The 18608-nt window shown below is 38.4% G+C and overlaps 2 protein-coding genes across 3 annotated transcripts in view; one reads left to right on the forward strand and one right to left on the reverse strand.

Annotated features, from left to right (window-relative positions):
* Window positions 1-7906: 7906 nt before the first annotated feature.
* On the reverse strand, window positions 7907-17879 carry PTGR3 (prostaglandin reductase 3). 2 transcript variants are annotated; one of them, XM_075585492.1, is made up of 3 exons: window positions 17623-17879; window positions 16669-17091; window positions 7907-9743 (listed from the first exon to the last, which is right to left on the reverse strand). In XM_075585492.1, the coding sequence occupies exons 2-3, from the start codon at window positions 16944-16946 to the stop codon at window positions 8819-8821; spliced, it is 1203 nt and encodes a 400-aa protein (XP_075441607.1). In that variant the 5' UTR covers window positions 16947-17091; window positions 17623-17879; the 3' UTR covers window positions 7907-8818. The 2 variants fall into 2 exon arrangements, with proteins under 2 accessions (XP_075441607.1, XP_075441608.1); XM_075585493.1 differs by having other exon boundaries at window positions 16669-17259.
* TSHZ1 (teashirt zinc finger homeobox 1) overlaps window positions 15579-18608 on the forward strand; it is a 93718-nt gene continuing 90688 nt past the window's right edge. Inside the window, exon 1 of the mRNA XM_075585491.1 lies at window positions 15579-15709. The gene's annotated coding sequence lies outside the window, so the exon portion shown is untranslated. The remainder of the gene's footprint in view (window positions 15710-18608) is intronic.

Here is an 18608-nt window from a genome sequence, read left to right on the forward strand (position 1 = left end):
ACATATATATATATATATATATATATATACATACATACATAGATACATACATACACACACATCTATATCTTATAGAGCGATATTCTAGTTGCTGCGAGAAGTGCATATCAGTGCGGAAAGACCCCTTTTCACTTGGATATGCAGGTTCTCGTATTCGGAAAGCCATTCTTGCATGTCCAAACCATGTGAGAGAGGTTTTAGAAGCGGTTTCATTCTGAGCGGTATGACAAAACTGGCTCAACCCGCACTTTTTGCAAACTTGCTGGAATTCTAGTAGCTCCGTTAACTCAAAAACACAAAACTGCTTTTGTCTCAATAGATGTAGAATTGCACAATTACAAGCTATTTCAGGTCTGCTGAGCATGAAATTAATTAATATACCTAATTAACTATTCTAATTTCTACCCTTCGATAGTACTGGCCAACTCACGATGTACTTTACTGAAAACATTTTTGGCCTTTCTGGGCAATAATGTCATTTTCACTAGTCTTAAATACTTCTGTAGCTAAGAATCTTTTGAAAACATATTTAGTTATATTATTTGTCCAAATATTGAGCATACATGCATATATAGTTATTATATATTGCAGGCTGCAGAATAGCTATTAAGCAACAAACTACATCTTTTTACATCATTAAAAGTTAGCATGCTCTGTTTAAAAGTAAAAAATAAATGGCAATTTCACTTCATATTGTTGTATTGTATGTCTTTATTTATATAGCGCCAAAAGTGTACTCCACGCTTCACAAAGAATACAGTACAAGGAATTATAATTATACAATAAGTGCAGCAAAATCAGACATTTATTCAGTTATTCTTTAATGTTACTGGTGATGGAAGCAAGCAAGTTTTTTTAAATGTAATGTCATATTTTGGGGCCACGGTGGTAGAAATAACGAACGACTTCAAGTAGCTATTGTAGTTTGATTGTCATGTTGTTATTGTTTTTTTAACAAAAATGTAGGACTCATTCTGAATATTATTTTAGGAGTATTATTGTTGTTAAAATATGAAGCACTTTATGGTGTGTAAGATAAGAATTTACTTACTAAGAGAAATATAATACAAACTACAATTCTTTAAAGCAATATTTACTGAACGCACGTGATTTCTAATTTTGAAATGTATCATTTGTTTCTACCCTTTTTTGGTGCTGTTGGTTGGGCTGCTGATAATTCCCCTTCAAAATAAAACAAAGTACAATCCACGTGGATCGGCTGTTAAAACGCACAGAATGTCAATTTTAATAGACGCGGTTAAATTTCTGTTACAGAATATGGCTATTCGTAAAATAATTAAAACCAGAGACAGAACATGAAACACAGACAGAGCTCAGTGCTACATCCATTAACACAGATAAACAGTACAGTGCATATATATATATATATATATATATATATATATATATAGCAACTGTAAATATTCCTGTATATTCATTTGCATGTCTTAGACGGGTCTGCAACCCTGTCTTTCACCATTATCAAGGTAACATGAGAGGAGGAGCAGAGGAAGCACGCCGATGGGATCCTGAGCCTGTTCAGGCAGATGAAGCGTACCACGCAGAAGGACCTGCGGATGACGTCAACACGCATGGAACCACCTGATGACGTCAGCGCGACTGATCGGAACAGCTTGGAACATTGGGACCAGGATGTGCTTTATCACGTGACAATTGGGGGGGTAATTAGCTGTAGGTATAATTGTTTTCACATGGGTTTCTTTCCTTATATATACTGGGTTGTGTAGTAGTCAATGCAAGCCAGTCACTTGAAAAAGTCCCCTAGGAGGGATGAAACATCGTGTTTATGGGCTGAAATAAATTGTTTTTTATTACAAAATCCGAAGTTGCCCTGGATCTCTCTTTTTTTCCTTTTCACCATTATCACCCAGCACACAGCACTTCCACTGCAGCAAGGGATTCTGGGAAATGACATGCAAATGAGCACACAGTGCCACCTTAATGGAACCTGGAACCTGGAATCTAATACAGAGTGCTTTTCCTGGTAATGTACAGGTTAATAAGAGCTTCAATCAGACTTAGAACTATGCAGCTAATTTTGACAGATTTATTATAAATCATTCTTCCTGGTAATGTACAGGTTATTAAGAATTTATTTTAGTGTTACGACCCTTGAGATGTGGTCTGCCTTGGAGGGGCTCAAGGGCTTACAACACTTTGGCCAAAGGGTTAAACTAAAAGACCATTTTATACAAAATATATCTATATATATATATATCTATATATATATATATATATATATATATCTATAGATATATATATATATATAGATATATATATGCACTGTACCGTGTATCTGTGTTAATGGATGTAGAACTGAGCTCTGTCTGTGTTTCATGTTCTGGCTCTGGTTTTAAATATATATTGCCATGCTCAGTAGCCCTCCTCTTTGACACCTATACCATATATATAGTGGTTATTTTGGGGTTCAATATGAGCTTATTTGGGGTTCTGTATGTATAGTCGTAAAATAATTCTGTGACATGACTGTCAAACTGTGCTGTTTGATAAAGACAAACACGCAGCTCCTGGAATATCTCCCATAGTCTCTTGCATTAGCATCTGTATTCAGTATAAATACAGTTACAAAATGGCATCGTACATTAATGGCCAACAGTATCATATGTGAAAGATACTGCAATGTTTATGAAGATGTACTGTATACAGAAACAGAGCAAAAGATATATATGCACAAAAAAACATATGCAGATTGTGTAAATATATCCTTTACTAAAACACTATTTACAAAACTACTAGTGTATAATTTAATTAATGCATAGCTGTAATACAAGGTTTTCTTACTTTCCCCATGTATTTCAACATTCACTGAACACTCATATTGTATGGCTATATTTAATATTATAATACATAGTCTTATAGGGTAAGCCAAGTGCAATATTCCAAAATAGCCCACACCACCCCAATAGCCTGTCTCATGGTTACTCTCCCACAGTCGCTTCTACGAACCACTGTGGCCAAGCACTACCATCTACTGCACTTATTCCCTCACCTGCTGTCTCTGTAAGTCTCCCAACATACCACTTAGATCGTAAGCTCTCCGGGGCAGGGATTTCCTTTCCTATTATCTGACTTTGCTGCGCTTATTGTATTATAATTCCCTGTACTGTATTATCTTGTAAAGCGCTAAATACACTGTCAGCGATACATAATTAAAGATGTACATACGTACCTTAAAAGTGGCAATCCACTGTACTCAAAAACAAAGGTCTCCTGTCTACCATTGCTGCAATTTTTTTAAGCAACCCCACCCATTTATTTTACAGTAGTATTCCGGAGATATCAGCTACTGAAAATGTACAATACCTTTCTGGTAAAAAAAAAAGTTGTGGTTTTTCAACAGGCGGAAAACATGGAGCCCCAAGTCCTTATTTTCTTTGTATGAACTTCAATACAGGCTTCATAGGGCTTTATTTACTAAAGTCTCCTGGCTGTGCATCGTACAAGGAAGATACTGCATTGAATAAGGGAATAAAATAGACATGGGCACAACTTTGTTGTGGATTTAGAGAGGGACAGAGGGAGCAAAGGAAGGAGAGGAGGGAGAGTTCCAATGTAGTAGTCTCCAGTTGTATAGATATCCCCTCAAATGACTCTCCAAATAAATTAGGGAGACTTGCCTCTGCTAAACAAAGGAGCACACCTGATATACCCGGCTGGGACATATGCTAATGGTTATGCAGAGTATATTTAAAGAAGTCCCATCCCACACTGCCTAAAATTGTTTCCATACCAACTATATAGAGTTGAGGGACATTTGAGGGGAAATATAACACTGGAGACACTACTACACTGACGTGTCTCTCTCGTAATTATGATTTTATTATTTTACAAATGAAAGCCTTCAAAGACAGAATCTGGGCAGTAAAGTAAAATAGTAGATTGTGATACCTTTTACCCCTTGGAGTGCCTTATGACGTAGCCACTATGTTATAGGGTGTGGCACGCCAGGGGAATAGTCTGTGCGCCTATGTCACTCAACGGGTTAATGGAAAACATATCAATGCTACAAGGTAGTCTTGTGCATAAACCTTGGACACTGAAGATGTCTCCATCCAATATCTGACCAACAGATCAAATCAATGAGCTCAATCAGAAATCTGATGAAGTGACCTTTGCCGTCCGAAAGCTAATGTCTTAGAAAATGTTGTACGATTGATATGTCGGCCGATTTAAAAGTATCACAACCAATGAAATATCTTCTTTTTTTAGTCCAATACAGCTACTAGCATTAATGGACAGTAAAGGGAAAGATACCAACACAGCCTCCTTTCCTGCAGCAGGTTTTAAATTCAGTGACAAGCTAAATATATAAAAAAAAAAAATATCTTAGAGAAATCACAATTTAAATAGAGGTGTGTGTATATATATATATATATATATATATATATATATATATATATACAGTGTTTGACAAACCTATACATCTGCACGCCCCGGGCGAGTGGATTTAACACCGTGGCAAGCTCCTATTGGCCCAAGTAGCACACGTGTTTTTTTTTAATTTTCCCGCGCTGGAGGAAAAAAAAAAAAAAAAGTCGGAGGCGGGTTCATGTTGCTGCAGCTTCCGGCTCCCTGAGCAGTGCCCTCCCTCCTCCCCCGCCTCTCTGAGCACGTTTCTCCTCCCAGTAGCAGCCAGAGAGTGCCTCCGCAGGCCCCTGTATATCCCCAATGGCCCCCGCATATCCCCAATGGCCCCTGCATACCTCCCGCAGGCCCCCACATACCCCCAATGGTCGCCGCATACCCTCAATTGCCGCCGCAGGCCCCCGCATACCCCCATTGGCCACCGTATGCCCCCACAGGCCCCCTCAAACTTCCGATGTCTCCCGTAAGCTCCCGATGTCGCCCGCAGCCCCCGATGACTCCAACATACCTCCGATGGTGAGCGGGACTTTAGGGAGCTTCACTTCATCAAGGATGCTTCCTCTGCATGATACATGCAGCAGCATAGAAGGATTGTAACAGTATTGACAAACTAAATTCTATGTGGTAATAAAATTTTGTTTCAGATCTGGTTTCCAACTCTGATCCCCGTGCATTCTAGGTCTCTGTAAATCAATAGTAAATGAACTCTTGAAGAACCAGAACTGTACTACAATCTCATGTTGACATAGAAGATATCAATATTGCCAAATCCACTTTAGCGTGACGTCATTTCTTATCCTGGACTGAAGGACAAAATGTTACACACAAACAGATTTTAAGCAAAGGAAGGGTAAGGTGGGACTTGTTCACAAGTTGACTTGTGTTCACAATATAGAAAATAAGTGTACTAATATGGTTGCACGCGCCTCAAAAAGCAATAAAGTCTTCAACTGTGGGCCTGGAGGACAACGACCAGCTCAGACAAGTTTCTTCAGCACAAGCGTCGAACATTGTCAACTGCTTCAGTGCGGGAAGGACCTAAAACACACGGATGTGAAGAAGTGCATTGCAAGCCCATCCAGTAATGATAGGGTAAGATGTAACAAAGAACAATAACAGAATGCGTCACCAATATACCAGTGCTGAATGGAAATGTCAGTTGCAGAGCTTCTAACCAATAAATACTTGAACTGGCAATTAGCAGAAGGAGTTAAAACACTGAGCAGGTACAGATCCTGTGGCAATTACAAATCTCACTGAAATAAAAGCCAGAAACAGGAAGCCAAAAACAGGTCCCTAAGGCAGGCATCTGTCTTAAATGATATCATTTGTCAAGTTTCCAGCATCTTGTGGTTGCAAACACAAAAAGAAGTTCTGTGCTGTACTAAGGACATTACATTCTCATTAGCCAGAATGTTCCTGAAGTACATAATACAGGATTTTCATTTAATAGGAAGCAGCTACAACTCCTTCTGCTTTGGTGTACACAAAATAAATATTGAGCGCAATAATTATCTATTGAACATGCGCAGCCCGCTCCAAAACATTCTTGTCCCAGCCCATACAGTGAATGTGCACTAAAGATATATTAATTGCTCTATCACGGGTCATTTTACCCGTTTGTAATAAAAATGCCTATATTTTACATAGATCGCAGTAGGTATTTTTGCCGATACACCACATTTACACACAACACCTAATTACATTTTAAACGATGCAGAACGCATAGGTAGTACGTTCTATGTATCATCACTGTGTACCTCGGTGTAATCAATGTGCTTATCTCCTTTTAGGATGCTCTTACCCACATCTTTAGTATTTAGTAACATTATATATTATAAAATCGCTGTACTTTATTTCAATTAATAAAGAACATGCGTAAATAGAAAAGCTAAAATGTTGGACATTCACGTTTCCCATTCTTCATAATTGTTCTGATTAATTGCCGTGATTCTTCAGCTTGCACACAAGTGCCACATAAAAGAGGCAACTACAATGCAAGTGCCCTGTAAGTGACCCCCAGCCAGGGTTAGAGGAAAGGCCATGCTTTACAGAATTGAAAGAGTAATTTATCCATTAAGACTGTACAGTACCAGGACGCTCTAAAACAGACACTGATAACTGTGTTGAAATGTTGAGCTTTATTTTGCAAAGGGAATAGTTCAAAGAGAGATTCCACCACCACAGAAATATCACTTGACACTGGTGTTGGTTTAAACTGTGCCCCTCCCAAGCCAGAAACTAGGTTGCTGAGAGAAAATCTCACACACGCTGGTCAAACTACTAACCAAGTTGCAGTTAAGAAGTCAAAAAATGTCTAGCAGCCGTCTCATGTTTTCTCATCAGAATTGAACATGGTCATCTATATTGTTTTAAAGAGACTTTATTTATTTAAAGGATCATATTTTTCCATTCTCGGCTCATCCCCCCAATACTATTCTAGTTGGAGGGATTCATCAGTTAAATGTTAGCCTTTTATCTTTATTACCCGCCCATTAAAATGAAAGGACCCAGGACTTAGTTCAGTTCACAGGAAGCAATTTAGGTGGTAATATACATACTGCTATAGTCTTCACAAAGTATTTCACATTTGTATTTGCATAGTGAACAGCTAAATGTTTGATACATATCCCATGTTAAATGGAACAATATCCTTTCATTTGATTCTATTTTAATACATTTTCCATTATCAGTCATTTTCAATACAAGCATACTGTATTTTGATTTGGTTTGTGAAGCCAGACAGACTTAAAAAAAAAATATATATATATATTTGTTTTGCAAGGCACAAATTAATATGGACGCATCCCATAAGGGGATATGCTTCCACATTTCAAACAGCAACCCTTTACTATAATGAGGACACAGAATGCTTCACATGAGGATAGTCCTCAGTTTCATAATTCAAGAGTGTCACAATGGCAATAACCGTCGGTGCCATTTGTCTTTAGTGCAGTTGTGACACTTTGGCATGATCCATAATTTGGCAGCTATTTACCGTGACATTTTCCTTCAGTTCAGCCATAACATTCAGTGAAGCCATTATTTGGTTCCATTTACCATATAAATTGTATTGTTGTGCATGCATGCTAGCAGCTACATTAAGAGCCTGAAAATGAGTAAATCTTGTAAAATGGATACTAAACAGCCACTCAACAGCAGAATAGTTTTGTTCCTCAGTATGGAAGAGGGGGGAGAAAGAAAGAAAAAAAAAGTATACTTGTAAATGCCATTAAAAAGAAAAAAAATATATATATAACTTTTTCCCACTGAAACTATAATTATAATATTCATAAATGACACAGCTGTTATACTTGGCCATGTTTCCTCTTTTTCTTTTTTTTTTTTTAAATATCCTGGTGGGGATCTACCTTAATTTGAAAAGGCATTACAACATTCCAGCAGAACAATTAAATGTGAAGAATATCTGGGACTGGGTGTGCTGAGGGTGAAAGGCAAAATATAGACATGCGATCGTGATTCAAAGAAGAAAAAACAATGAAGCCTGCAATCCTTTATTGCCATAAGGAGAAAAAAATTATAAAGGAAACATTTATATGCAGTGCTGCAATAGTTACGTATTGCAATGTGTTACAATCAAACTCGGAATTATTAGATTGAAACCATTCTTCCCATATATGACTTAACTGTATAGTTGTTGTTGCTATATACATTAGTAAAGCTCTAATGTACATCCTGCATATTTACTGCTCTTAATATTTCTGAGAGAATGGTAATAACTACTGGACTATTTTGCCATATAATTCATAAATGTATTTTAACATTGAACTCTAAATGCATCAACACATTTTTAACAAACCTTAAGGTAACAAACAGTCATCATGAAAAAATTATACAGCTCTAATATAACATAACGGCCCATATTTAAAAAGCAGTACTATGCCATAAGACCCCTCCAAACACACCCGCAGGCACCTTATAGCACCGGAAAGCATCTTATGACATAGCAGCGCTTAGTAAACATGTCCCTAAGTTTTATTTTTTTCTTCCCCAAAATACAAGTGTGTACAATACATTTGGCATGAAATCTAAACACCTTTAATGTAAAAAAAATCTTTACGACAAAAAGTACACATTATTGTGACTAAATATATCGATTCAAACTTGAACACTTGTCAGTGGCTCTAACTGCTGGCTACTAAATGCTGCAACATTAACCCTTTCCATGACAAAACAAATATTGATTGTAGTTTATTTGGGGCTGGCGGGGTTAATTGGTTGGATACCAAGTTCTGGCCTCTAAAATTAATATGCTATTTTTACAATCAAAACATTTTACCAACACCTTAATACTGATTTTAATATACTATCCATTAGCAACAAAATGTTTGAGACATTCTCAGGCAGAAACTACCCATTTTCTCTTTTGATTTATATCATTGTTCTGTTTTTACAGCTTGCTGTTGACAGGGTGAGGTAATTCAACTACAATTTTTCCTATGTTTTTCCCCATGTACATATAATCTATGGCACGGAATACAGACTCCAAACCACTGAACCTGCCCTCTGGAGATAGCTCTCCATAGTCTACTTTACAAACCAGCTCTCCACCTAGGGTCATTTTCAGCAAAGACGTCATTGCTTCTTTGTATTCAGACAGGTAACTGTTCAAGAAAAAGCCATGGATGCTGGCAGACTTCTTTAGTAGAACTGCAGGTAAAGCTCCTAATTTAACAGGCAACAGACCTTGAGATGTTTGGTAGCCAGAGATGAACCCAATAATTATGAGGCGACCTTTGGTAGCCAAACAGTTGACTGACACATCAAACATTTCTCCACCAACAGATTCATACACAACATCTACACCCTCTTGAAACTCCCTCTTTAGGACTGACCCAACCTTTTCAGTTTTATAGTTGATTGGAAGGTCACAACCAATGGATTTTAAAAATCCTGCCTTCTCGTCTGAGGAGCATGTCCCAATTACGTAGCATTTAGCCTTCTTTGCAAGTTGCACAGCAAATTGACCTGTTCCACCAGCTGCTGCAGTCACCAAAACCTTCTTTCCTTCGGATAACTCTCCTATCTCTTTGAGACTGATGTAAGCTGTTGTACCACTAACAAGCAGCGTTAAAAACTCTGGTTTTACTGAAGGCACTGGGACTGCAATGTTCGCAGGCACAACTGTATACTCCGCAAAAGAGCCACTTTTCACATAGGCTACAGGTTGGCCAACTGTGTATATTTTACTAGCACTTAAGCCCAAAGCTACTACTTCACCAATGCCTTCAAATCCAGCATCAAACGGAGGTCTCACTGAGTGGTCATATCGACCAGATGAGTAGTTTACGTCCGATGCATTAATACCGACAAACCTGAGGGGGGAGGAAAACAAAACAAATAAATAGTTAGCACTAAGTACATTTGAAATAAAAGAATTTCAAGGAGGACTTAAAATTATTATTGTTATAGATACAGTAAAATATTGTGTATGGTGATTCTTTCCCTTAATTTCTAAAATAAGTCTGAGTTTCACCAGTTTTAAAATGGATGTTGTTTCCTCCCATAGAAGTAACAGGCCTGCATATTGTTGTGCGTAGTATGCAATGATTTAGGTACATTACTACTTAAAAAAAAAATTTGGGGGGGAGGACTGTACCTTTAAAAAAAAATAAAAAACAAGTGTGCTATAGCAGTCGTAACTTATTTTATACTAGGGGCATATGATGACCAATGCAGATAAAGCTTTGTATTTAGGTACACTGGCATTGACTCAAATACAATATGTTATAGATCTGAAGCACACAGCCCATATCCAGACATGTTAACCATTTGATTTTCAATGAGTCTCACTGAATTGGAGCCTGTCACTGATTTTCCCCATCAGCTGCCTCAGACTTCAGTGGACTCTCAATGATAGATATCAGCACTTTTCCATTACAATGATACTTTTTAGTTTGAAACCCCTTTTGGTCTCTTGAGATGGACATCTCTGAATATCTAATTAAAAAGTGGTAATGGACTGCGTTAATTGATTAATTAAAAGTTGTAGAAGTGTGAACAGGAAAAATACATTTTACATTTGACATTTTTAGTCTGCAATATATACATACATACATACATACATACATACATACATACATTTGATGTTGAATTTGACAATGCATGCCAGAAAGTCACAGCTCTATTACTTAGTGGTTTAAAAAAAAAATCTACTTTGTATATTTAACTTGCAAGTCTTCACCCAATAACTGCTTTAACAATTTTCACAAAGCATAGAAAACTGAGATAAAATTGGTATCAATTAAACATTGTCGATACATTTAACCACAATGTAAAAATAAATTACATGTTAGAAGTGCACATATCTGCCACTTCTTGTATTTCACCAGTTTGCTATAGCACAACGCTGGTAATGTATATATTTAAAAAAAAAAATGCTACAATATAAATGAACAATCCTATTTGATCTTTACATTTGAATTTAAAAACATGTTGTGCTTGGTAGCACAGAGTATAGTTATTTTTCAGAAGATGGGGAGTGCTTTAATTTGTGTACACAAACCCACATGTAGTAATGAGAGAGATAGTGAACACACTGAATATCCTCAGATCAGTGTACGATGTGTGCAGAGATAATTCATACATTTCCAGGACTGCATAGCGATCCTGTCTCTTGACTGTGCTGCCTTGGTACAAATGAACTCTGCAGCACCAACAAAGGGAGCCCCCCTGCTCCCTCCAAGGCCGGGGACAGACTCTCTCCTCATTATCTTACTGTGTGAGCCGAGCTCCCCTGCAGACACACTCCGGGACCGTGAACCAGAGGGAAGACTCCCTTCCAACTACACCCCCCCTGCCCTCCCCCCCCCCCCTGTAAATGAAGGGAAAGGAAGGCGCTGGATGGAGAAGAGGTAGGGGCACAGCAGATTAACCCCTATAGTGTCTGACGTGTCAGCAAACAAGCTGCAGGCGCCTCAAACTCTAAAGGGGGTTAATTGCTGGGAAATAATAAATCACTGCGTGGTGGTATCCCTACCCTGGGAGGGTTGTGTGTTGAAAAATAAATAGTTTGTATCTTCCCTTGTCAGGTTAATGTTTGTTTTAACCAGGATTACTAAAAATCCTCAGCTCGGAAAAAAATAATGTTAATTGTTTAAAATAAAGATGGGTAGTCAAAAAAAGATATATTGAACAAGTGAAAAATAAAATCTTATATAAAAAGATGAAATAAAAAAAAAAAATTAAAAAAAAGAAGGACGTGGAAAAGTAAGCGAAGTAAATAAATAAAATAAAAAACACATGGTGGCATGTGTGGAAATGTAGATGAAATATCTATATATGATGCTGAAATGTCCGTGATGGGGGAGTTAGGAAATAGTGGGGGCATAGAAGAGACACTCACGAAGTTTATAGCAATCTCCCCCTACGCTGCCATAAAGGAGAATAGGCAAGATATTAGGGACTATTTATTTTGCTTAATGTTGAAACTAAAACTGAAAATCGGGCTCAAAAGGGAGGTTGTAAATATACATGTACTATGCAAATGCATGTACTGGGGCCAAATACAATCAAGACCAGTTTGGATCATAGGAAAGTTTTGTGCAAGATATTTAGTTCCACCTTCATGGGTCAAAAGCACAGTGTGAAAATGGGCAAGTGATGCTCATTTGTGTCAGACAGAACTGACTTCAGGTACCCACCAGTTAACTGATTGGACAGGTCATATGCTTGAGGTTACCCTGAAATGTTTCCAGGCAGTGTTAACCCTCAGTTCATTTTTCCGAGTCTCCTGATTCATTCCCCTTGGAGCAGGTCAACAGTTCCCTGTTACATCAGAAATATAACAGGTTGCTGCTTTCTACAGCAAAAATATAGCCCCTCAATATGCTCTAAACTCGACTGAGTACAACTAAGCCCAATTCAAGTGAGTAGAACCTCTGCAAGCACCGAGTACCTATTCGCTTGCTTGTACAGTACCTGGCTGCTAACAGCACATCTCAAGAACTGATTGAAGAAGTCTCCTCGTGTGATTAACTCTCAAACTGATCCACTGAAAAAGGTGTCTATCGTCTCAGTCTTAGGAATTGTTACTAAATTGTACAGAAATCCACAGATTAACCTCTGCAGGTCAAGTGCAGACTTGCATCCTAATGAACAATACAGATCTTTTTCTGCAGTGCATGAGAATGTCACTATTTTTAAACCTAAACATTTGTCGTGTCTCTCACAACAGCAATACAACAAAATAGCCGTGCATATTTGTATACACATTTCTTAGGCAGTAATGTAAATATATAGTTATTATATGTTCAGTAATGTTACCTAAAGTTGTAGTACTAACTTTAACCATTTTTACAATTACCCAAAATAACTCTGAACTTGAAAAAAAAAAAAAAAAAAAACCTATTCATTAGTTGCTTTGAAAAAGCTTTACACAAAACACCTTTTCAAGTATAGCCTACTATGAAAAATATAGTTATCAAACTACATAACAAAAGGGAATAATCAAGTAGATACAATTATAGACTTGCAGATCTTATTATTTGCATTGTGTGTGCAATAAAAAATAAATAAATACATACACACAGTGCCTGTAACGTTTTTCACAAAACCCATACATATATCCACAAAGTCTGTTTCAATACATACATATAATAACCCCACATGCACATAACCCAAGGCTGTTTAATAAAGTGGTGCCAAATAACTGCACTCCTCAACAACAGTTTATTTATATCGACAGTGGTGAACCCTCGTACAATGTTTAAAACAGGAGCAGCCCTGCAGAAGCCAGAGGCAAAAACTAACTGCAGATAAGTACTTCATCTAAATCTCAATGATCAGTTCACATATCAGACCAAAATTCAGGGGGGTTGAGGGGGGGGGGGGGGGGTTGTGCGGCAGAATTGTGCAGAATTTCGATGTGTTAATATTAAAACTGTGGATTCTTGCATCAGGTCTTTCTATTTAAAATATGCCCATGTAATAAACGAACAAAGTATTAAAAAAAAACCTCTAAAGAAAAATCAACGATCGAAACGGCTGGGTTCAGATGCGGACCCTATTCTGAAAAGAAAGGTTGTTTTATCATTCCAATAAAACCGAAATCAGAAGAAAAAAAATACAACAGTTAATAGAATTATTTGCAAAACTACTAAATACTCGGTATTAAAAAGAAAACGATTTTTTATTTTAATTAACACTGAAAAAAAATGGTATGATTATTATGACACTTTGGGGCATTCCTTGCCCCTGCCCCCCAAAAAATCCCATACAAATCTTTTACTAAAATGATTAAAACCGAGCCTCTTATTGGGAAAACAGTAGGATTTATACAGTATTAGATGCATGTAATTTCAAGCTCTAATATCGATACAAATGAATCTACTAATATGTAAAAAAATAAAATGAAGTTTATTATATGACAGTTTGAGATGTGAAGCAGTTTACAGCAGCACTGGATATAGCAGTTAGAATAAAACAGGACTGGATTAGGGGCAGCAGTAGCAGGGGCAGAGATGCTGTGTTCAGCTATAAAAAGCACAGGCTGGGGTTACATTGGGGTTAGTGAAAATATTTACATTTAAGGCAGCGGTATGCGTGCTGAAGCCCCCATAGTATAACTAATTATCCTGAATTTGCAAACTGGGTTAGCTAATTCATTTGGCAAAGAAGGGAATGTCCCATCCACATTGTGCTCTTTTGGGATGTAGTCTTATTCCTCAAGCCATTAAAAGGTGTTAACAAAACATAGTTACCGAATGCAAAAGGTTGGGTAGGTAGAGTAACAATAAATCAAAAAAATCTTCATTAGTAAAACACAATGGTATAGATACAGATCTAAACCGAAACAGGAGTTGAGAGGGGTATAAATAAAAAATAAACGAGAGCAGAAGACAAAAGAAGAAAAGTGCTTTAACCTCTCCTGTGCCGGAGGTAAAGTGTTAGCAGGCTCCGGCAGCACATAGAAGCCACACCATAGCACAGAAAGGCAAATCATGTGAAAGGGCAAGGTTAAGCATTGCTGATATTGTACATTGTTACTGTGCATGTTCTGCATCACATTGTTTAACCCACCAGCACTTCAATATCGATACAGTGAAGTTGAATAGTGATCGGCCACAAGGTTTCATATAAGGGCCGTCTTAATAGAAATGAGCCATGATGTGCTTGCTCCCTGTGAAACTGGTCTTGTGTGATAGTGGTCGAGAGATAGAGAGATATACATACATACATACATACATACATACACATACATACACACAGTATAAACAGTGTGTGTGTTTGGAAATATCACCCCGTGTTACCTGAATAAACAATCTGCTGGCATATGTTGACAAAGTGTTTACAAGGCCAGATCCTCCTTGTTTTGTGTTTATTTTGTATACAGTTATTTAATAATTATTTTGTAATTCCAATAACAAAACAACATTATAAAAAAGGGAAATAAAAAACCCTAGAATTTTGCTCCAGTAGATAGATATTCATGATTTCAAATTGTGTGTGAGTGTAATAATATATAAATATATAAATATATATATATATATATATATATAATACTCACACACATAATTTGAAATCATGAATATCTATCTATATATATTATTAAAATCATGAATATCTACTGGAGCAAAATTCTAGGTTTTTTTTATTTCCCTTTTTTATAATGTTGTTTTGTTATTGAATTTTTTTATATATATATATATATATATATATATATATATATATATATATATATATATACATATACATATACATATACATATACATACACACACACACACACACACACACACACACACTGAATTATAAACTTCAGCCTATTTTTTGTAATTAGTGGATCACACAAATGCTAATTAATAAAAAAAATGTTTCTACTGTGTTTATGAAGTTATTTTAGTAGTCTTAAAAAAATCCACAAACGTAGAATATATATATATATATATACACATACATACACATACATACATACACATACACACACACAAACACACACACGTAAAAAAATTGTATTATGTATACTTTAATATTTAGATTAGCCTGCTCATTATATAAACGTTTCACTTGCAAATAAAACAACATAACTGTGTTTGGGCCCTATGGATATATAGAAGGAGGAAACCAAAACCATGTTACTTTGGAAAAACTGATTTGCAGGCCAGTGTGTCCTGGTGACTGCTCCTGTGCTGCCTGTAGGTTGCGTTTCCCAGAGATGAGGAAGGTGAAGATGAGGAAGGTGATGAGGTTGATGATGGAGATGGAAATGGTGAGGCTGGACAGCAGAACAGGACTGCGTGAAGTGATGTCCCTTCCTGTTGATTCACTGCTTCCTAAAAAGGTTAGTGACGTGCAGAACAAACACCCAGAGAGGGCTCACTCACACCCTGATGGATGAACACATCTCCCTCTCCGGATCCTGGGAGAGACTTTAAACCCATGTCTTGCACATCAGTCCCAGGTGTGCTTTGCATATCGATGCCGTGCCCTCCCTACACAGACTCTCTCTCTCCAAGGCAGGTAAGGACACAGCGTATTGCAGTGTGGCAGCAGCATATCGTTTTAGCTGAGGGTCAGGGTATGTGCAAGTTGTGTATTCGTGAATGGGAGGCGAGATCAGACACAGAGTACGGAAGACGATAGTAAAATAAATTTAACAGTCGCCAGATGGCGGCTGGTGCAACTTATTTTGGGATCACAGGAAAAAAATAAATAAACAGGCTGGCCCATGGGAAGAAAACACAGTGTGCTTCATCAGTGCAAGTGTTATTATGGGTGTAAGGTTTAAAGGGATCTGGAAGTATCTGCTGGGGTCCCTGGAGTACCTGCGAGGCACCTCACTATGTTTGGAGTAAGTAGTGTTTGGGTATTTCTGGAAGTGTGCAGGATCTTAAGTATTTGGGGCGAGATGGGAGATTGTGCGATAGATAGATAGATTACAGTTTTAGTTGGGATGTTAGTGTGTGTGTGTGTGTGTGTGTGTGTGTGTGTCTTGTGTGTGTATAGGAGTGTACAAAACTATGAGGGGGATCAGTACAGTATGTGAAAGCACACTGCATTGCGTGCTGCTGTCCACTGGGTATGAAAATGTGTGCTTGAAATATTACACCATGCACACAGAGGAAGTGTGTGTAAAGTATGTTTGCTGAGGGGGGCGTGTCTGTCAAGGACACAGTGCAGGGTAAAGGGGAATCGGAAAGTGTGCTCTAGTGTCGGAAGAATATGAAAGTGCCCCCAAACCCCTACAGATGAAAAAACACACCAGTACAAATAAAATGCGATGATATTGGGGTTTCTCACCGGTTCCGGATGAGCAGATCTCCATCCCCAGGCACTGGCACCGGGGCGCTGGGCAGCAAGGTGACAGCCTGCCTGAAGTCAGGGCTGAGCTTGGTGACCACCAGCTTTTTCATGAAACTAGGGATGGAAGAGCCCTGGAAATCCACGAAGTGGTGGGAGTAGGACATGTCCACGATAGGCCGAGCACGGGGAGAGGGGCAGGCTGGCGGCCAAGGTTTAATGCTGTGCCACCCCCGACCCACCAGCAGCGACCCTGCCCTAACCCGCAGCAAGCTCATGTCTCTCAGGTGCTGGACTTTGCACTTTGCATACGACCTCCCACCACTGCCAGACTTGGTCACGTCCTGCTGCTGCTGCTCACTCGGTGCAATCAGGCCGACCAGGCACCCAGCCCTGCTGCTGCTGCACAGGCAACGGGAAGCACTGTGCAATATAAATAAATAATTAGGCGAGTCTCTCCATGCAAAAGTGACACAGCCTTCCTATTGCCTGCGCCCCTCCTCTTTCCCAAACCTTCAGTGAAAAAAAAAAATACAGCCGATAGAGTGAAGCGGCCAAATCCCCCGGAGCTGATCTTCCCCAGCACCGTCACTAAAATGAAACAGGAACAAAGTTCAGCCCTGGCTCCCAGCCCCATGCTGTCTGCTGCCTGATGTTGCCTAACCTACCAAGACAGCATCAGCCTTACCTAACACATACACACACAGCCCATGCCTTTACTGAGTCACCCTATCAGGAAGTCAGACCCCAAATACAAAAAGTTTTGATTCCACTGAGGAACAAAATCATTCCTTCTTCCTGCACAACCCTCCCACAAATGTATGCACAGACAGCGGTTTCTTCTTTCAGGTTAAAGAAGAGATTGCTGATGCAAAGCAAACGCCCCAAAGACACAGGAAATAAATAAACAGTTCAATCCAGACACCCTTCCAAACAAAAAAAGGCACTTATTACCCAATGATGGTTATGTTTCCAGTGACTCGCCACTAACAAAAGATCCTGAAGGGGGCTTTCTCCTGCAAACCTCCCCAGTATTTACTTCCTATCTGGGGAACATGTAAAGAGCTCCCCTTAAACAGCACAGGAATTAATGAGTCGATCAGTCATTGGATTCAAGCAGAGAACTTGAGGCTAATAATGTGTAGTGTATTTATTTTACGGTGCCCAGGAGCAATTGCCTGCTGCAGACAAGTCCCTCCCCTTCCCGTGCGAAATGTTCACTTCCCTCGCAAGGTGATACAAATCAACCCCGAGCCGCCTGCAACTGGGAAAGCCTTTCATGTGCAGAGCAAGCGGCTGGGAAGCCTCTCCACATCAAAGGGAGCACTTCTGTGAGGCAGGGGTACACATTCATGGAAGTATGCAGCACGTGTCCTCAGCAAGCTGATCCTTTTAACTCCTTTATGTCCCTGGAAGTGAAGGGGGAAGGGAGATGGAGGTGTAAAATAATAATAATAAAAAAAAAAAATGTATCTTATCTTTTGTTGAACCTCACTTTATCACCCATGGAACAAATGAAAAGCATGGTAATAAATCATATATCAATCAGTGTTGGATGCAGACTTCTGGCCATAATATTGCTATTTTTATTATCATGTTACATACTGGGGAAAGGAGCAATCTTCCCAGTGCCACTGATCAGAGATGTGCTGACACTGTCCATATGCTACATACATAACAAGTGTGTTTAAATGATTGATAGGTGTCTTTCCTCCAGAGCCTATATTAATATTTTCTTTAAAATAAGTTATTTCCAATGAGCAATCAAGATTGTACGGGTCAATATAGCATAGTAACTTTATTATATTTTTGTTAATTTATTTAGAAGTTTTAGAGATTTATAGCAAAAAAATAAAATACAAGTCCAATTTGGTGGCATTGAAGATGCAATGCATATGTGGATTTTGCCTACCAGAAGGGTGGATAGAAGTTGCTTTTTT

Source organism: Ascaphus truei, chromosome 2, assembly GCF_040206685.1.
Source record: "Ascaphus truei isolate aAscTru1 chromosome 2, aAscTru1.hap1, whole genome shotgun sequence".
Classification (NCBI taxonomy): Eukaryota; Metazoa; Chordata; class Amphibia; order Anura; family Ascaphidae; genus Ascaphus; species Ascaphus truei.

Excerpts from the sequence above, each read along its gene's own strand:
- PTGR3 (XM_075585492.1), bottom strand. The coding sequence starts at position 16,946 with ATGAGCTTGCTGCGGGTTAGGGCAGGGTCGCTGCTGGTGGGTCGGGGG. Across the intron at positions 9,744-16,668 it reads GATCTGCTCATCCGGAACCG|GTTTGTCGGTATTAATGCAT; the intron begins GTGAGAAACCCC and ends CTCCCCCCTCAG.